The sequence below is a fragment of the Amphiprion ocellaris genome, chromosome 22 (genome assembly GCF_022539595.1).
Source record: "Amphiprion ocellaris isolate individual 3 ecotype Okinawa chromosome 22, ASM2253959v1, whole genome shotgun sequence".
Taxonomy (NCBI): Eukaryota; Metazoa; Chordata; class Actinopteri; family Pomacentridae; genus Amphiprion; species Amphiprion ocellaris.
In genome coordinates this window covers 24,617,257-24,638,919 of record NC_072787.1, presented here as the reverse complement: position 1 = coordinate 24,638,919, position 21,663 = coordinate 24,617,257, and the positions used below count along the sequence as shown (strand labels likewise).

The 21,663-nt window shown below is 40.8% G+C and overlaps 1 protein-coding gene across 1 annotated transcript in view; it reads right to left on the bottom strand.

The window, feature by feature from the left end:
- Positions 1-21,663, bottom strand: part of LOC111579182 (cadherin-12-like) — a 119,374-nt gene that overhangs the window by 9,793 nt on the left and 87,918 nt on the right. Inside the window, exons 7-9 of the mRNA XM_023286353.3 lie at positions 11,969-12,222; positions 6,277-6,413; positions 2,762-2,883 (exon numbers count right to left, since the gene is read on the bottom strand). Of these exons, the coding sequence (XP_023142121.2) occupies positions 2,762-2,883; positions 6,277-6,413; positions 11,969-12,222 (513 nt within the window). The remainder of the gene's footprint in view (positions 1-2,761; positions 2,884-6,276; positions 6,414-11,968; positions 12,223-21,663) is intronic.

The window sequence follows — 21,663 nt, the reverse complement described above, 5'->3', positions numbered from 1 at the left end:
AACTGGGTCCCAAATCCAAATGTTTCTCTATGACTTCATTAGTAGAGATTAAATCATTGTATCTGATATAGATTTTCCATTTTAAAGAAAATAAAGACACCAGCCTTGACCACCAGTGGTTAACTTAAAATGCATTACAAATTACAGGCGTCGTTGATCTTTTCGTCTATGATAGGAGTGGTTTGCAATTCAAGAAATCTCTGGTTTTACTTTTCACCATCTTTCATCTTCCTTTAAAGTACTAAATATACTAAGTACACAAACCTGTGCTTTATGTTTACACTGGCACCTACACTCCCAGTTATATTAACATGACATTTCCTTTTAGGCATGTTTCTGTAAAGAGATTATACCTAAAACTGATCTAAGTCATACACCTGGATGGAAATACACTACCGTTCAAAAGTCTGGGGTCACTTAGAAATGTCCTTGGTTTTGAAAGAAAAGCAGTTTCTTTGAATGAAGACAACATGAATATCTCCATAGAGGTACAGAGGAACATTTCCAGCAACCATCACTCCTGTGTTCTAATGCTACATTGTGTTAGCTAATGGTGTTGAAAGGCTAATTGATGATTAGAAAACCATTGTGCAGTTATGTTAGTACATGAATAAAAGTGGGAGTTTTCATGGAAAACATGAAATTGTCTGGGTGATCCCAAACTTTTGAATGAGAATGTAGTTTCATTCATTAGGAGTATGGAGCAGAGTGGTTTGCTCAGATTGTGTTTACATTTTGGTCCAAATCTGAGAAACAGCACAGCCAGAATATAAAACATGGGCTCCGTCGTGAAGCTAGAAAACATGGCAAATTCACATGTCAAGGAAGACAGTGATGCCGTCAAATAGAGGGCACAGCCGTTGTTTTGATTGCAACAGGCCTGAGGACCGGCAAAACATCCTCAGTGGGATGAGGCGTCTACACTGATTTGATAGACTGCCAAAGAAGCTGTTCCCTCACAACGCTAACTGCATATAGATGCTAGTTAATGGGCTAATTTACAGGCACAGGTGGTTTACAATGTGCACAGGCAAATTTCTCCGCTGCATCTCAAATATATCATCCGAAATGTACTCCAGGTTGCCTGATATGCAAAGCACTGCTGTGCTTTATGATTGCTTCTCCCGCCGAATCGAACTCTGACACAATCAGATTCTTTTTTCTTTTTGACTCATGCTCCGTGCTGAAGGGTTTCTCTGCAAAAATCCCTTGAAATGAAAGAAAGTTTTTATTCAAGTCACCTTGAGTAAAACACAAGACTAAATGTGACAATGTGGTGTTCTAAAAAAGCAGGAAAAAATCTTAATTTTAGCGTTTATTTCTGACAATGTGCAAGCAATGACACTTTGCTGGTGTTAATATACATCAACATCTCTCAGATTCCATTTAGCACCTTTAAATAGTCTTTGACAACCACCAACCCTCCTTAAATTGTTAATTTGACCCCAATCAATTTTTAACATCTCTAAATCAATGATGACATCATTTTATTTGCTTTATATTTAATGACTTTTCCTAATTTAATGGGGGAATCTGGATAAACATAAAATTAGCATGATGATATGTTTTCAGTGTCCTGCTTTTAGCTGTACAGAGAAATATGCACATTTTACACAATTATGTTTTGCCTATGTTGGACGATATTAAGGTGACTATAAAACACAATTTTATAATCTTCAAAAAGTTTTAGGGCCCCTGAACTTTCTGACATTGTGTTCATTTTTTCCTGGGGTCAAACTGACCCCGAACATCTTGCTATTTTTCAGAACAAAAATTGTTTTTCATTAGTCAGCCAAGGAACACGACGGCGTTATGTGATGATAGGCCTATGTTTGTCCTTCTGTAAATCAGTTTTTCTGTCGGTCTTTCTGTGCGCAACATAACTCAAAAATGGATTAACGACTAACTAAATTTTCAGGGAAGGTCAGAAATAACACAAGGACCACCTCATTAGATTTTGGCAGTTATGCGACTTCTAGTCTGGATGCATGAATTTGTTAAAGATTTCTGTATGATTGGGAGATAGCGGCACAGCATCACTGTAACTATGACAACAAGTGAACACTACATCAGCTGCCTGCTGATAATCACATGATTGTGATCCTACTTTAAATTGACCGCTGCAGACTTATTGGGACTTATCTGACGGAAATGATTTTGTCCATAGGTTCCTGTGCAGTTTTACCAAATAAGAACACTTGAGGACAGATGAGTCAATTTAGCTTATTGATGAATTTTTTCAAGACTTCATCCATCGGAAATCATACAATGACTGAGCAGCCTTGGCGGAGTACTGTGCTCTGTAAGTGCTTTTCTTGTTCCAAATGTTATAGATAACAAAAATATGTACTTGGAAATAAGATAAAGCCATTAAAACACCAAAAATATAAATCTTTGCAATTTTAGGTCAGTCAGTAGGATTATATTGTGATCTGCAAATTTCTCCATAGTCACATTCTGGATGTATAAGGGGAGCGGATTGGGAGTTGCTTTATTTAAAGGGCTATTTAGGTAGTCAAGAAACAGACATAAAATACCAGACACATAAACCTGGGGAACAATTTAAATTATAATAATTTTCTGGAGGTTGAAATTGCTGGACCCCAAGGATAAAATATGTCAGTAAATTTGAAGGTTATAGCAAGGTTAAAGGCTCAATCCACACGTCTTAACAATGAATGAATCTGCTGTGCTTAACACCATGAGAACCTGACATGTCCACACAGGAAGAGGCAGGAAGGAGGTTAACCGCTGAACATACCTGTCCCACTTTGGCATTTTCACACACAAAGGTCTCGTACGGACTGGCGAGTTCAGGCGGGAACTCGTTGATGTCCAGCACATGGACAGTGACGGCCACCCGGCTGGTCAGGACCGGACTGTCTGGGAGAGAGAGAGAAACACAACATGGCAGTGTTATTTCTCCTTTTTCACAGCACTGACATCATGTGGATACCTAAAGTACTACCATCTCATGACAAGCTTCAGAGGTTTATCACGGTTGCAGTGGAACGGCTGAGCGGTTAAAGAGGCTGCCGATGCCCAAATGTCCACAGTGTCCTTGAATAGACGCCTGGCTGCTCTGTAAGTCATCCTTCTTAAACGCTAGAGGAAAAAAAAAACCTGTGATGTGTCCGGAACATGGCGATGCATAAATTGCACGCCGCTGTTTTATGATGCTTTTGATTGATGATGAAAAGCAGAATTAAATAAACACACGCACGTTTTAATTCCTCCCATGTGCTGCCTGCAAATAAAACATGCCTCACATGATGGAGTATGGCTCTATGGAGAGAACATTTCCTTCTGTTTTTTAAATTATTTTACTCAGGTTCGGTTTAAGCCATAAGATGTATATTTTAATTATAGTATGAAAGCCCCCCTGAGTGGGACTGACTTGAATCCAGGGTTGTTTGTTCCAGTGTTCTCTCTCTTGCAGAGGGCACAATGGGGGATTGTTCTTTTTTTTTCCTCCTGTGTGGAAACCCGAGTAAGGCAAACTTTATGGATTTGATGTGGGAATAGGCTCTTGGCTGTGCAGTGAGAGGCTTAGTGTGCTCTTGTTTGTGCGAGTGCCAGTGCATGGGTACATACAGGTGCGTGGGCTTTGTGTGTAGGGGCGGGTTGTTGGTTGAAGAAGAAGAAGGAGGGGGATCTGTAAGAGTCGGACTCAAGGGGATTGGAGAAGCAGCCACGGCTCAGTTAGTAACCTGTCTCTGACCTTGATGGAAAAAGCAATCTTCCCACCAAGGTAAAAATGACACCAAGCATGGGATTTGCTGCTTTTGCACTAACTGAACTACTAACATTGATGTGCACCCAGCAAAAAATCTTCTATCATCCTGGTTTTCCAGTAAAGAAAAAAAATCTTCTAGATCAATAAAAGCACTAAATCTATTCTCTTCTAATCATATGTCCAAATTTCATCTCCATAACTTGCTACAAGTGATATAGCCCTCAGCCCACTAGATGGAGCAACTGTATTGTAGTTCTTTTCCAATCTGACTGGCATCAGCATTTCACCCCCAATAAGACATGCTCTATTTATTTATTTCCTGAATCTGAATATCCTGTATGGAATGCCTCAGTGGTTCGCCATAAAGTTGCCCGCTTTTTACTGCTTTTCTACTCTGCATTACTTTTTTTTTTTTTTAATTAAGGTCATTTTAATAAAACAAGAAGAAGATTTTAAAAAAGCCTCAATCTTTGCAAGAAATCAACCACAAATCTATAAAATGTGGTGCAGAACGGAGACAGAAAGGTTCCTGGTGGACATCAAACTGTTAAAAGTGTAGGCAGAAGAAGTCGGCGAACACAAAACTCATGATGAGCATGAAACTAAATTCATTTGCTGTAAATAGATGGCAAGTGTGCCTCTTTAATTGCCTCCTGCCAAGGTTATTATTACATTTAATAGATCTCCACCCCGCTCTTTGTCTCCCCAAAAAATTGCTGCTGGGCTTTAAAATGCCAAAACTGCTAATCTACCCCTGGTTCTTATTTAGCCAAAGCCTTCTGCTGTGCACTGTGTCTCGGGAGAGCGGCACACACTGCTCTCATTTTTGCTGCATGACTGCAGTGTCTAGAGATGACCGCGCAGATCTCCAAGGTTTGCCAAGGGAAAAGCCTCCAACTCAGGTGTTGTGGCAGGTGTTGATCATTGCAGAGGTGCTTTCAAAAAAAAAAAAAAAACTTTATTGAAGGGAAATGTCATCTGGCTGCGCATATTGTTGGACCTTTTCCAGCCAAGTCATTGTAACAGGAAATATAAAAAGCGTGGGCGGATGAATGTTAAAAAGCATTAGCAGCAAGGACGGGCAGTGGATGCAGAGGTAGGTCAAACCCAGGTAATAATTTGCCGTTTATTGAAAACTGCTGTGCGATGCCAGTTGAGGCTGTGGATGAGGGTTTTTTTTTTCATCTTTGCAACCTCTCCTTGATGAAGGTACCTTTGCTCCAGTGATTTTCGTGTTGTTCTTCCTGCTTTAAAACCCGAACAGCACACAGAAAACACCCTGACGATGACAATAGAAAGCAGCGCAGAGGAGCCATAACAGGCTATCCAATATCCAGAGCAGAAAGTTCTGCCAAATCTCACTCAAGGTCAAAAACAGAATTGAACTCAAGCTGGGACACAAACTCTGGGGTGCAGGGCTTTATCTCTGCTCTTACTGCACCAGTTCAACTATTATTTTTAAACACTGGCTCTGGGGTTTTATGTTTTTGTTTCCCGTCTCCTTTTCTGTCAGTGAGTAAAATTGTCCAAACATAAGTCCTCTGAGGTAGAGGGAACCCGAGAGGGCAGGAGGGCTAGATCAGAGCGTCTACTGGCAGGCAGGTGATAAGAAAGGAGTAAAACACATGTGGGCAAAAAGAGCACAAACACCACTGCTTCCTGTATCCACTGAGCATGCAGCGGCCTTGCAGAATCCTCCTCCTCCTCCTCCTCCTCCTCCTCCTCCTCTTCCTCCTCCATTAACACTGTATCCTTTCAGTCTACCCCATCCCTCCAATTTTCTTGGCACTTACGCACAAAAAGCCGCACAAAGAAACACGCACACACACGTTGAAAAAACAGAATTAGCATGTCACTGCCATGACCTTGAGGGGAAGTGAGTAATATCAGTTTCCAAGGCGACAATGACTCAAGTTTTAGCAGCCCATATTTCACAGTCTGTCCTAATGAATATACAGTGTGTGTAATTTTGATTGAGCACCAGCCTGCCTCTGGGATAATGACTTTGACGGTTCTTAGCAGATTTGATGACTTGATGACGATAGATTTGCTTATTTATCCGGAAATTCGCTCCACTTCCTTCATAAAAACATAATTAGCTTGATGACATGTCTTAAAGCCGCAGCTCCCGCATTAGTTCCATCTTCTCCCGGAGCTCGGCTCGCGACACGCTGGGACGCCGCCGCCGCCGTAAAATTTCAGTAAAGGTTCACATTTTACTGCAGTGTAAGTAAAAGTTGACTCTGATGTGTGGAGGAAAGAAAAAGCTTCCCAATGCCAATGTCATCAAATGGAGAAGAAGAAGGCAGTTAAAAATGAAAACAGAGTTGAGGCAAGTATGCCAGAGGAGACAATGTCCTGGAGATACATCCCTCTGGGAGAGCTATCATGGTTTATGGTCACCTATAAACCTTTCCAGCAAAATGGGATTGAGTATTGACTTGAGTAAAAGTGTGTTAAATCCTTCACACAGATTATGGCGGAGGGGGAAGGACGGCGACACCTGCATGAATCACAATTGATCCCGTTGTCATACTTACTAAGTTTGGTTGCCACGATGGAGATATTGTGCTGAGCGATGCTCTCCCTGTCCAGGAGTTCGTTCGTGGAAATGGTTCCCTCCACCGGATCAATGTCGAAGTAGCTGTCCAAGTCGCTCTTCCAGTCAATGGAATACCTAAGGAAAAGTAAAAAATAAAAGAAATGTTTGTTTAACGGCACCCATTTCCAACATAAACCAGAGAATTAAACCACAGTGATTCCCCCCTCTGGGCTCATGTATATGAGTTAGGTGTAATGTGATGTTGGCACGGCCTTCATTACTCATTCTGAATGGTCATTTCCAGAAAATGTGCTGAGGATTGCATATACATTCCAATCTAGTAATGGGGGCCCGGCGTACTTTGGCCGTGCTGAGCTGACGGTTTTCTCGGGAACATAAATGAATTTTCGGCGTATCAATCTCTACCGCGGCCAACGGACAACAAAAGGCATAAAAATGTTGGTGTGGTGTCCGTCTCTGTTGAAACGCATCTTTGGTTCTTACACCAAGCTGCTCTGAATGCAAAGCTGTGAAATACAAGAGAGATCTGAAACCAGAACCGCGAGCCAGTGACAGCTCCATTCATCATCCCATTCTATTTGATCTTAAAAGGCCATTTTTCATCAATAATTTCGTCACAAATAGGTTGTCGTCTTTTATTCTCAAAGAGGGCAGAGGTTGGGAATATGGTGCCTTGCTCATGGGCGCTTCTGCAGGGTTAATTTCTCATGGGGTTGAGCTTCCACATGAAGGACAGCCTCTTTGTGCCATCACTCTTGTGCTATTTGATCTTAAAAGGCTACTGCTCATGAATATTTATCATGCTTGTTTTCTCCACCACAGAGCCTGAAACTGGACTTGACTCAGTCATTAAGAGAGACAGGCCGAGCGCACATTCACGCCCTCGAGTGTTTTCATCGTAATGAGAATGATAACAAAACCACTTCAGTTTTTAAAAAAAATGAAAAATTTCATGAGCTTTGGTTCCATCAAATTTTCTGTTTCAGCTGCGATTTGTCCGCGTCGTCTCTTTAACGTCGGCCTTGAAGTGAACACGATCGTGTCAAACTAGTTTAGCGTGAGTCTCTTTGATAAATATTAGAGCCAAACTCCCATCAAGAGTTCAAAAGATCAATGGTTTGCAATGTTTCCTTGGGGCAAAACACTTTTTTTTTTTTTTTTAGGGGGGTGTGGGTTATTATTGGAGTCCAGCTGCTACTGAAGCACATGTTTCGCTCTGGGAAAGATGAAAAACACAGATTTTTTTAGACGGAAAACACGAAAAAAAGCAAACATTTTGCTTGTAATTGGTCCAATCTCGGAGTTATCGTTAAGTAAAATAGAGCGCATCAACAGCTGCGAGAAAGAAATCACAGATCTGAAGCATCTCTTTAAGCTCAGCTCAGTACTGGCAGCTGTAGATATGAAAATTAATTACACTGTTATCTCCTGCTTTGAACTGCGGTGATGTTAATTCACTCCAGTGAACATTACACACAATGCGCAAGGTAATTTAAGAAGAAGAATTAAAAACGGAAGGCATGTTTGAGTTTATTATCCACAGTTGCTGGTTTTTAGGGTTTCTAGGTTTTCAAGGTTTTTATAAAGCCAATGAACAATATGGCTCCTGAGCGCCTTTGTGATTGGTGTTTTCAGACAGAAGCCAAAAGTTCAGTCCCATTCAAACTTGGAAATCTCTTTAGAATCAGCCAATAATGCACTATTCATGACGCCCTTTTGTTTCCCCAGCTAGAGATAACTCGACAGCATGCTACTAAATAGCGAAATCAGTTGAGTCTAAAGTCTAAAAGCATAATTCCCTATGCATGATGGGTCATTGGGTCTATTGTTTTGAAGTGAGGAGTGCGAGGCTGCTCTCAGAAGGCACACAATGTCAGCCGGGGTATTGATGAATATTTAAAATACTGGAGACAAAGTGGAAAGCCATAGAATAGAGGGCATTAGCTCCTTTTTTTTTGTACAAATCTCTGCTTCTTGCTATTCTTTTGTTTTCTCCGGTAATGAAAGATTCATAATAAAACAACTGCTGTCCGCGCAACAGGTGTTATTGCTATTTTCACCCGAGCGATTCATCTTCAAAGAGGCATTACTATGAAGCAATCCGCCCGAGTAAAAGTAAGCTAATAGATTTTAAAAAGGGTTTCTCATGCATTTTTAAGGCCGCACTTCTTCTTTTGTCTTTGCACAGGACGCTCTATTGTTATCCACCGGCGAAGTTTTGTGGGCAGGAAACAGGGCGGTGCGTTCGAGTGTGCATGTCTGCATGCGTTCTGCAATATCAGGGCAAAGAGACTGAGGTAGAAAAGGAATGATTTGCCTCGAGTATAAATCAGGAGTTGGGTAAAGGAGTATCAGATCTGGAAACTGAGCAGGGATGTTAAAGTGTCCTACCTGATAATTACCAAGGAGAGAGCAGCAGCAGCAGCAGCAGCAGCAGCGGTGAATTAAGAACCCTTTATTTTGGATATACTGGGATAAGGAACATCAGGACTTTGGTTTATTGGGATATTTTTGTGAGTTCTACATAAAAACTCAATTTAATGTAGGAATTAAACCAGAACAGGACAAGAATTTCATTAATTTTCTGTCTTTTTCCTTCTTCTTTGCAGTTAAACCAATCAACACATATTTCTATACATTACTACTGCCTGTAGACGCCATGGTCCTATTATGACTCTTGAACTTGTTTTATGGCTCTTATCCAGGTTGTTTTCTCCTGACTAGATCCTTGCTTGTGTTGCATCTACTCTCAGATGTACATCGCTTTGGAAACAAGTGTCTGCTAACTGAAATTGTACACTTGTATATTACATGGCCATATTCTATGGTGCCAGGATTTCTGCCATGAGTTTTTTTAAGATTTCAGCCATCGAAAATGGTACAGCTGAGCAACCTTGGCTGAGTACTGCGCTCTCTGAGTGCTTTTCTTGTTTTCAAATGTGATAGTGATAGTAGTTACTCTTAGCATCAGTTCTAGTTCCAGATGTGGATTAAAATGAAGGTCACGACCTCTTTACTACCATTGAACCTGGACACCAGTTCTTCCACTTCACTGCCCTCTTAATCAGTGTATCGCTCCACCGAGCCAAACAATTAACACTACATGGCGATAAAATGTGACAATTACCTTTAATTAAATCATGCTAATCATCCAGATAATTAAAATAAAGTCATCTATAAAATAAATCTCATCTTAAATACCTTCCAGTAGCAAACTTAGCTCTTTAAAAACTACATGGCCACAAAGTAAACAAAGTACTTTGAAAATAATCACATAATACACATTGGCTCGAACACCTGAGAGGTTTTTTTGGGGGGACTTAGCAGTTTGGTGGCCAAAGTTGTTAACCTAAATGTTCTGAAATATGTTAAATATGCATTGATTTACCCCCTAAAAACTTATTTCCGTGTATTTAAGTTACATCCTCAAACTACAGCTCAAGCACACCAACCCTCAACCTCATGATACAGAAAACCCACTCTATAAAATTTACAGGATTGGTTCCTTAAGTTTGTTGGATATTAAAACCTCCTGAAGTCTGAATGTGTGTTTCTGAGACAGTCGTCGGTAGGATGCAGTTAGCTGGTAGAAATGCTCAGCTGTGGCGTTGGCAGCCATTCATGATATGTTTTCCAGCATATATATACAGAGAACACCATATGGACATGTTACCGAGGTGAAAAAAACAGAGAGGATCTTCAAAACAGATGGTTTAAAACTGTGCAAGCAACATATTTGATGCAACAGAATGGCATACAAGAAGTAGCAGCATGATAATTACTTCTGAAACTCAAAAACGACTAAACTTTTTGTTGCTTCAGAGTTATAAACTCTTCTCCTGCTGCATTATTCCAATGCAACAATCAGAAGCTGTAAAACAAAACTGAACATGAGGTAGATCTACTGTCCAGATACAGAGATAGTTTCAAGCTAAAGTCAGATAACATGGTAAAAGTAAGATATCCAGATATCATATATTTGTTTTATCAGGTTTACATCTGCATAATAAAGTTAGATTTTTGTTTCCACGAAGCACGGCGACACCAACAAGTGCCAACCTGCCAACAGATGACCTGAACAGGATTTTACATGACAGTATGAAATATTCTACATGAATTGATGATTAGTCCTCAAACTGATGAGCAAAACTGATAGAACTCTTCAGATTAAAGCTCTGATGACATTGATGAATGGAGACCGGAGACATTGACGAATGTATTAGAGATCTTAAAGCTTCAATCACGGGCTGCAGTATTGCAGTACTTCTCCATTTAGCTCTCTAATCCTCAAGGGAATGACATGGGGATATTTGGTTCAATAGTAAAGCTCCTCAAGATGGAAATGTGCATCTAGATCCAGGCCAGATTCATTCCAGTATTTATATGAGATTAGACTCTGAATCATATGAGGAAAACAGTTTATTTAGTGGCAGGAATGTCTAAACTATCAGCATTTTTTTGGTCTGTTTTATCAGACTATCTAAACCCTTTCAGCCAAGTCAGTTGAGCACATCTTAACAAGTGTCTTTACCTGAGAATTCCATTCTAACCACGGGTTCTAGCATTTTTTAGAAAATATAAATGTTTTAAGTGAATAATTCTAGCATTTCTTGGCTTTGATTTTTAGCTTGTATTAGAAAGTCCATAATGAAAATGGATTTGAAAAGTCTTAATTGAACAGACGGTAGAGGATGAAATTTATTTTCTTCACCAGACTTAAATACAATGCACTCATAAGCCATTTCTGTTTTTAATCCTCCAAAATCAAGCAGTTTCTGGGCATTTTTTGGTGCACAAGTGGAAAAAAATAGAATCAGTATGAACAATCTTTTCCCAAATGCCCACAAGTGTTATCAATATTGGGGGGAAAAATTATAGCTTCTCATATTTTTACAACCTTTACACACTTTACACTTCACTTCACATCAACTCTAGAAACATGTTTCACCATGCTGAATGTATCTTCCAAAAACATGTTCTTCTGTTGACCATTTTTGAGCCATGTTGCATTTGTTTTATGAATGAAATCTGTTACATTTTCCTCTCAGTCTCTTAAACACAGCCTCTGGTTCAAACTAAAGGTCTCAGATTTTTCATCATGTGACTGTTGGTTGCAGTTAATCCAATCTTGGCTTCTCAATTGTGCTGAAAATTGCAGAATTTTAAAAAATTTTCTAGGATCTAATTTGGGCCATTATCTTATTTTTGCCATTTTTGATTTTAATTAGGTAAGTAGAAGTAAGTGATTTTGATGAAATGTCACAATTTTTCAGCTTAAATTAGACTCATGACTCATTCAAAAGCTGACAGACGGATGAGAATCTGACACTTGTCTTTATTATTCATTTTGGGCTGTGATAAATGGTGTAATTACTTTTTAAAAAAAGAAAACAAGCTTCCATACCCATGGTTTTTGGGGTTAAGTATTCTGGAGCCTGTTATATTGAGAATTTGCAGCTTGCTGGAGTCATTAAAACCCACATTTTAAAGTTAGATATTGTTCTAGACTGTGGATAAAGGAAAAAAAACTGTCTATAATTTGAAGCAATCAAGATTTTTTTTTTAACATACAGTGGCAGAGATGTCACAAAACCATACATGCATTTGCTGTAACACCATGTGGAAGAATTTCGGTGTAAGTCATCCAGTGTTTTAAAGTTTAACTTTACCTGACTGGACTGCTGCTGGCGTCTAAATCCTGTGCCGTCACCGCTCCAATGATGGTACCCGCAGGTGTGTCCTCATACACATCCATCACATAGGAGGGCTTATTGAACACCGGGGGCTCATCCACATCCAAAACGTTAATCTTCACTGTTGCTGTGTCTTTGAAGGCCCCAAAGCTTTGAAACCGAGGATCCAGATGAGCATTGGAGGCATCAACCTTAAAGGTGTACGCCTTCTTGGTTTCATAGTCCAGGGGCTGTGAAAGGAAGAGAAAAAAAAAACACAGTTGAAGTCAGTATTACCTGAAGGTTTTTGAAAAGAAAAAAATCATGATTACGTTTCTGCTCTGTAGTGTCAGTAAGAGCTCTTGAGGAAACCCAATATGAGCCTTGGTGTTGACAGCAGCTCGCCCTCAGTTCATTTCTGTTATTCTGCCATTTTCAAGGATGCTATCAAATGTCAACATCGACTCTGATAAATTCCTGCTTTTGGATGATTTCCAGTGTTAATGATGTCACTTGAAAATACATTCAAATTGCATTGTTCTCACCTGACTGGAAGTAAGCCAGGAAACGCCCCCTGATTTGATATGACATGATATTACAGGTTGTGTGTGTTTATGTTCAGTCAATAGGAGACTGGCTTATGTTTCATGGGAAACCGGGTCAATGTGCGCTGCCCCGCCAGAGCGGAAAAAGTCAAGCTGCACTTACTCGGTTCAGCAGAACTTCACCCCCCGTTTACAAGAGTTCTCCAAAACAACAAGCTTCGGAGGCCTTCATACGCTCTTACACTCCTCAAGCCTCTGACATACCAGCTCAGGGTCAATTAGTCAAAAGCGAGGGGGAGGAATCAGCATCCTGGGCATGTCTGCAGCCGAGGTGTACGCATCCGACAGCAATGACACCCGTGCTCGTGCTTCTGCCTGTCTCCTGCCCTCTCATGTGTGACCAACCATACTTGGCGAGCTTGCAGCTGGTCACGCTCTACTGGCCCAGAGTCACATGAGAGACATTCCTTTCTGTGTATTTCAAATTGACTAACACGTAACCACTATGGCAGCTACCGCTGTCTCCCTGCCTCAGGACTTCTTTGGGCTTCTCCGGCACGTTGTTTTCAGGAGACACCGAGTGCAAACAGCTGGTAATAGCGCCGCGAAAAGTGTGCAGTCGACAGCGAGATGTGGAGGTGCAGCTTGGAAGATGCCAGGGATGCAAGATAAATATGACCAATCATCTGTCCAAATTAAATGCACATGAATTAGTGATCTAATTAGAGTCCGACCACTAGAAACGATCTGAGGCTGTGCAGTCATGATTTCACAGTGATAGCAGATGCTGCTCCAGCCCTCTGCCTCTCCTCCATCTCCATGGTTTCGCAGTCTTGCAGCTACAGCAGGTGTCCATAAAAAGAAAAGGAAAAAAAGAGAGAAAGAGAGAGAGAGCTATGTGAAGGCAAGCCAATCTGAAAGCAATCATTGACCATCAACCGCCATGATTGGTTTGATTACAGTGCACCAGATGCAACTGGCAAGGCACAGCTATAAGATCCTTTAAGAGGAAATACACTCTGTCCCTTTCAATCACTTTCAAGAGGTGACAACACCAAGAAAAGAACCAAGATCCCCGAAGCAACGGTCTGGTAGAAAACGGCGAATTCATTGTGGGTGCCATTCAAATGTTGACGCCTGCAGTCAAAATAAAAGACGCACAGCCAAGTTACACCTACGGTCGTTATTTCAGTTTAATGGGCTTCTGTGAGTTCCTGAGAAACAGCATCAAAAGGAACTTTCCTTGCAATACCTGCATCAATAATCAGACACCTCTCATTACGTGGGGTTTAGCGGATTCAAAACCAGCATGCATGAAGCGAAACACGTAATGTACAAATGCATAAATACCTAATAATAGGCCCTCTTGTACTGGATGTGGTGGTGTATCTGGACAGCCATGCATAGCTTAGCTGAAATACCAGCAGAGGAGGAGGAGGAAAGGTGATGCTGGGGAGGTGGACAGCAGGAGGTGTACACCAAGCCTCATTAGCCAGAATCCCACCAGAGATGACGAGAAGCTCTGCTTTCCATCTCAACATGCCGCATTACCACAATTAGGATACAGGCCCCGAAAATGTCACCCTTTATAACTGTCTAATTTTCATGTAATCCTCCGCTCACCGAAGACAGTCTTGTGTGAAGTGTGATGGGAGGAAATGCTCTTTTTCCCGATGCAGACGTTGCTACAGTTTTGACACAAATCTCCTGGCGAGCACAACTGGCATCGTGGAGTTTCCAGCTGACAAATGAGTAAAGCCTGAGAAACAGTTGTTGCATGGGAAATACTGTAAAGACGCAGGTGGTATCAGAAAAGTGACCATTTGATTAATATGTTTTAACACTGAAGGAAGACGTCAAACTCACTTGTATTTAGCATTGAAGTCTCAAATTGCTACCTTGCTCTGGAGCAAACTTGCTGGCAGAGTAATTCTCAATTACAAAGGCAAAAATCTGCTACATATTTGATCAGATGTGAGTTAAAATTGATTCAGTTTGCTCTTAGCTCTCAAAATTAGCATCACATTTACAGCTCCGTCATAGACGGACAACCTAAAGCAGAGGTGTCAATCTCATTTTGGTCCAGTTTGATCTGAAGTGGGCTGAACCAGCATAATAACCTATAAATAACAACAACTCGTAATATTTCCCTTTGTTTTAGTGCAAAAAAGTACATTCTGAAAATGTTCTCAAGGAACTATCCATCCACCCATTATCTATGCACTACTTAGTCCTCATTAGGGTCATGGGGGGTGGAGTCTATCCCAGCTGACTTGGGGTGGATGGGTCACCAGTCTATCGCAAGGCTATATATAATCACACTCACATTCACACCTACAGACAATTTAGAATTACCAGTTAACCTCAGCATGTGTTTGGACTGTTGGAGGAAGCTGGAGAACCCAGAGAAAACACAGGGAGAACATGTAAACTCCATGCAGAAAGATCCCAGGAAGGCCGGGATGAAAACCAGGGATCTTCTAGCTGCAAGATGATGTAGTTAACCACTGAGACACTGTGCTGCACCCATTTAATGAACTATCATTTTACAAAATATTATGAACAATTTGAAATTTCTTAAGAAAAACAAGTTCAATTTCAACAATAGCAATGTTTACACTTACTTTTACACAATACTTCTACTTCTTATGCTTGTATTATTTTTTATTTAGAAATTCTCATATTTAGATTTGTATATTTATTCTTTTAACTGTCTGTTGTTGCTTGTTGCTGAGTACTGCAACTCTATACACCATGTCAAATTCCATGTGTGTGCAAACTCACTTGACAGTAAAAGCTTTTCTGATTCAGATTCTGAACAATATTTTACCTTAGTTTATCATTTACACATGTGCATGATCAAACTAACTTGTCAAGGTCTTGAAATTATTATACATTTATAATTTTACAAATGAAGTTGCACTTCTCTGTAATTTTTCCCCACTGCAAAGTCTTCCCATGGGCCATATGTTTGACACCCCTTTCCTAAAGCTTTAACAAGACAGAAATTTGAATATTTTGAAGCAGAAACTGCACTCATTTTCTTATTTTTTTCATGTATTATGCAGGTTCTCATGATATTTCACTGACTTTTGCATTCAGCGAGGGAAATCCTATGAGATGTAGTCGCTATGGTGCGATTCAGATCCCCTCACTTTCACAACAGCTTTGTTTGAGAGGATTCTTAGCTATCCAGATGCTAACTGACATAATTTTAGAAAACCTGTCAGATTATTTTGCTCTATTTGGAGGCACTTAACTCTGGGAGAGACGGCAACCAGAGGGTGAGTTACATAACCTGAACAACAGTCCACCCATTATAAAACTTTGTTTATTTGACATTTTTATGCAGCATAGTGAGTGCTAGTGTAGTATTTCATCAGGACGGAAAGGTTTTGATAGTAAAGCTTTCATTAAATTGGAGCTTTGAGAAGAAATGATGTCACAGAGTGCAGCTCATTTCCTCAACAAATGAAAGAGATGGAACTAAGAACGGGCAGCTATATGATTAACTGTCAAGCATACACCACTGATTGATTTACATATTCCAGGTTTGGGTGCACAACAGTAATCTTAAGAGCTTCGGTGCCTTTTAAATGAGACACATGACGGTCCGAGTGTGTCTGGAATATCCGTTGTTAAATTGGAATAAAATGGGACCAGAAGGGGGTAATGAGAAACTCTGAGTTAATGAGAAGACGTGCTAATGTGTCAACGCTTGACTTAGGGAGAATCAAATCAGATCTGAAGGCCATAGGGGAAATTTCCCAAGAAGGGGAGGAAAAGAAAAAAGGAAAAAAAAAGGCCATTCATTTTCAAACTTCATGTATCATTTTACAGTTTTTTCCCCACCTTCCTCGAAGATGACCTACTTATGAAGCCAGCACTGTATGACTAAGAACTATGCACACATACATTATCCTTAAATAAGCCCCACACACCTATGCATGTTCAATTACACGTTTGAAGTGTCTCATTATAGCCTCAGTTGTTATGCAGCTTCTTTTTTTTTATGGGTTTACTGCGGACACAACAAGGAAGTGTATCAACAGTGGAATTTGTAAGGAGGACAGACTGAGTTCCTCTCATGTCAGTGCTGCTGCTCTTCAACATCACAACAGAACACACTTGAAATTCTAGACATGGTGCAGCGCCCTTTGATATGTAAATGTGCACCTTCATTGCACTGGCAGTGATACTGAATGAAGGAACTTTTCTTTTTTTTTTTTTTCCTTTGCCAATTGAACCTGTTATGTTCCAAGGGAATTTGTTAATTTAGAACAGGGGACTAATCAAGTCATCACAGCCTCACCGGTACAGTATTATACTTCACACGCCTTTTTTTTAAACGTCCCTACGTCATCAGATCGCGTGAATGCAGAACAATGGCTGAGCCTGTTGACAGTTTATATTGAGATAAGGGCAAGTCCCAAAAACAATCTGAGATCTCTTTCTTTCTTGGCACTTGTGTCTATTTCTGGTCCCCGTCTACTCTCACAGCTTTCTCTCTTCACAGTGTAAAGTGTTGGTTGCAGCTGTTTTCTTTTCTTTTCTTTTTTTTTTCTTTTTTGCAGCTTGGTGGTTATTTTAGGGATGGGTGAAGCAGGATGATATGCATATTTAATAGACTCCCAGTTTGTTTTTTGTGTTCAGTTCAGTATTACAATCGCAGAGTTCAATAGTGTTTTCGAGATACGCTCATTTGCTAATATTGGGGGATAGTTTTCCTGATGTGTTTGTGCTGAACACATGCTAAATAGGTAAAAAAAAGAAAAAAGAAAAAAAAATCCTGCAGTGTTGTTTAATCTGTGATATGCAGAGAGGCTTTAAATCCATTTAACTGCAGTATTATATATTTACAATACCACTTATGAATCATTAACACCCCCTCCCATGATTTATCCTCTGAGAGCAAATCAAAGCTAAGCCAAAGCAGAATATCAAACATTTCTAATTTCAGCTTGTGTGAGCCAATATTCCTCTGTACGGCAACATTATGCAATATCAGCTTGTTTAATTCCAGCAGGACCAGAACTTTCTGATCCCATATGATGGCACCCATCACAGAAAATGAAAAAAAAGAAGATTTGAGTGTTAGTTTGCAGAAAAAACCCATATAAGCACATTATTTCTAGGACGCAAAGCCACTTTCAAACTCAACTGACATCCTGAGATAGGTAATTATGACCCAGCCTGGGCTAATATCTCTGTTTTGAATGAGCGACTTCTTCTTTATAAGGTCACCGACTGACAGTTTAGCGAATTCACGCCATGCAGAAGAATACTAAAGACCTCTAGCTGCTATTGTGCCATCAGCAGACAACTGACCACGGAGCACAAAGAGCTTATCATCAGTAGAGAAAGGCTTACATGCCCCAGAGAGCCATTTCATGTCCTCTCAGTACCAGGGGGTCCTAACACTGTGGAGAAGGGATGCTCACTTTATTGTGCTGCCATCAGTCACATCGGTTTGTGTCCTTGGCTGCCTCCAAGCATCTCCATCCCCCTCCCCTCCCACCCTCTGAGTGCTCACAACAGTGGAGTGCCATCTGAGAGCCTTGCCAGCAGCTCTGTCCACACTGCAGTCGAGTCGAGTGACTGTGAAAGACTCGCACTGCCACTCTTAATAGGACAGGGTTAGCCATGGGATGAGCCCCGAGACACTGGTTTAATCTATTACACCCACGCCTCCCCAGGCCACCGGAGAGAAGGCACTTCATCGACTCCTAGCGCCAACCTCGGCCGCCTCTTTGTCACTCTCTCTCTCTCTCGCCTTTATTTTCTTTCCTTTGCACTCATTCCCCGTATAAACAGAACATGCAGACATTCACAAAGACATGCATCGGTTGCCCGGCGATGCGTTATTCACCTGAAACCTCCCGCTGTTTCCGAGGTATCGCTTCCTTATTCCCTCCCTTCTCACACCGGGACCTAAAATAACTCATTTCACCTCCCACTGGAACATTCAGTACTATAATCAATAGATTAGTTTCAACTCCTGTCTTTGAGCAGCTGGTTTCGAGCCACCGGTGGGCTCTTGGAGATATTTTTTTGAGTTTTCAGCCATAAGGTACCGCAATTACCCCGTGACAATACAGAGATTATATATGTGCTTCCAAGACTTCACAAGATAAGGACGTGTTGTTATTTCACAGCATGTGAAGCGTGTCCTTGTATTCTAAAACCACAGGCCACTGTGTTATTTAGTAGTCAACCAGCATTCCTCACTCTTTCCTGGCCTTCAGTCAAGTTAGCACTATGTTCATTACTTTTGTCATTCGGCCATTTTTTTTTTTTTTTTTTTTTACTGCCTGGTAGTATCTCAGCAAGATTGAAAGGCAGTAACTGCATTCATTCTCTGAAGTGATTACTGTTCAAACAGCCCAGTAATGACATGTCTGATAGAGAAATTAGACCGCAGTCACTTTATGGCTTTAGTAAAATTAAGTCTCTAATTGATGGCAGGAAGGATGAAAAAGGATTCTTGTCTCGATGCCGTCAACTGACATCGGAGGAGGCTAAATATAGACATAGCTGAGCCACGGCGTATATGTTTTATATAGTTTTATAGGGTCTTTAGGTGAAGGGAAGTGTCTCCTTGTCGCATGCTGGATGAGTCATTGGCATCTTTTCAGTGTTACCTGGTTAATACAGAATCAAAAATAAATACGTTTATATGCCTTTGTATTACACCAGATTACTTTGAGTCTTGGTCTGTTTGTGCTGAACTATTGAAGACTGTTACGCCGCCATGGAATGGCAGAGTTATGTAATGATTGACTTATGTTTGTCTGTCTGTCCATCTGTGCGCAACATTACTCAAAAACGGACTGACTAACTTGTGTTTTATGCAGACAATTGATTAAATTGTGGGGGTGTTTCCAAGTTCCATCAGTTCCCGGCACCCACTACATATTTAGGTCACGTGATTTGGTATCTGCATGTAACATACAGATGCATAACACACACCTGTGCTCAGCGCAAGGTCATTTTGTTTGTGGGTACATCTATATTAAATGGCCACATTCTATGTTGCCATGATTTCTGCCATGAATCCTTTTAAGATTTCAGTGGTCGGAAATGATACGACTGAGCAGCCTTGGCGGAGTACTGCTCTCTCCGAGTGCTTTTCTTGTTTCTAACTGTGTCACATTTGAGTCCTTCACAGATTTATTGTTCCCTCACCAATTATAGACTTTATTATATAGTGTGCAGTATATTACTAGTGCCTGCTATCCTGCCATTCCCACCCCAACACCTCCTGCTATCCCCTCTCTCACCCAACCAGTCGGAGTTTTTTTTTTCCCACCCTCCTATCCTTGGGGTTTTTTCATTCCTTCTCATTCATAGGGAATCCAAAGGCTACTTGGGATTGTTGGGTTTTCTCTGTTCTCTGTTTGTAATTCGTAAGGTTTGTACCTTACTATGCTAAGCGCTTTGAGATGGCATAATGATGTGAATCTGCACTGTATACACTACCATTCAAAAGTTTGGGGTCACCCAGGCAATTTCATGTTTTCCATGAAAACTCACACTTTTATCCATGTGCTAACATAACTGCACAAGGGTTTTCTAATCATCAATTAGCCTTTCAACACCATTAGCTAACACAATGTAGCATTAGAACACAGGAGTGATGGTTGCTGGAAATGTTCCTCTGTACCCCTATGGAGATATTCCATTAAAAATCAGCCTTTTCCAGCTAGAACAGTCATTTAACACATTATTAATGTCAACACTATATTTCTTATTAATTTAATGTTGTTCTCATTGAAAAAATAATGATTTTCTTTCAGAAATAAGGGCATTATAAAAATGAATTGAACAGAATTAAACTGAGATTCCGTGAATGGATATTTTTGCATCTATAAATGGGACACAGTGAATCACAGGATCAGCATGGACACCACACTTTTTTTTTCCTTCGCATGTTGGAACTCTAAAATTCAGATTTTGGTAATAATTAAACGGGCACACAGAGATCCTCCAGAGAGAACCAACACCCCCTTCTCGCATTTTTAACAAAAGTGTCCTGGATCGATACCATGAGTTTAATGGCTCCATGTCTCTGATACATTTCATGAAATTCAGCTTGGTGGTGCTTTTTTGGGGGGATAATCTTGCTGACAGACAGACGGTCGGGCAGACAGACAAACAAATGGCGCTGATCACACACCTCCGCCAAGGCGAGAGCCGAGGCAGAGGAAAAAGACAAACAGTAATTAGAGTGAACTAAATAGGCAGTGATTTCACACACAGCCTCACTTCCTCTGTGGAGGTGTTTGGTCCTCTGTATCTTTTTGGTTGTCACGGTCTGGTAAAAACACCTCAAGAATCCCAAATGACAGCTCTGAGAGCCCTTTTTAAATGGACTTGGGCTTAGTAGCACCAACCGCTACACAACATGGCTTTCATTTACCCATCCACTCCCTCAACTCGGCCCAGCTCCAGTGTAAAGTGTTGACCCGGCCACTGGGAGCAAATGAGTCCTGCACTGTCAGTCCTGCACTTAATGAACCGCCTTTACTTTCTGAGTCAGAGCAAAACCTGTGTACATCAGCTATGGAAAACCATAGCAACCGCCCAGATCAACAACAAGCCATGGCATCGTAGCCACAAAACACCTTCGCTATACGACCAAGGAGTCAAGAACACAACTTCTCTGGCTATTTTCTGCTGTCATTTTAAAGCTTCATCCAATATTTTCTCAGTAAATGCTCATGGTGGAGGTAAACACACAGCAATTTGCAGCTCTCGAGTCACCTGTACTCCTCTACAGTGCTTTTCTGAACCTCCCTGACACTCTGGGGCGATGGATTTGGAAGCGGTGCCAGAGGTCTGCAGCAAAACGCTCTTTATTCAATGCACCGTGGCCGCTGGGGGCATTCGGTTTGTACAGTGAGGAGATAGTCTTGTATTAAAATGGATTCCCTGAATGTGAGCCAGCAAATATTATGCCACACAAGCTGTCATTAAAAATAAAAAGTAGGGAAAAAAAAGAAAAACGGCAGTTCCTTTAGGCCTACTGCAGCACGCTTGAATTATCTGCCACCTTTTCTTCTCCCAGGAGATGGGTAAATAAACATGCAAATGGACAAACAACATTTAATCAGACTGGAAACTGTTTTGCCAGCACAACCCAAGGTT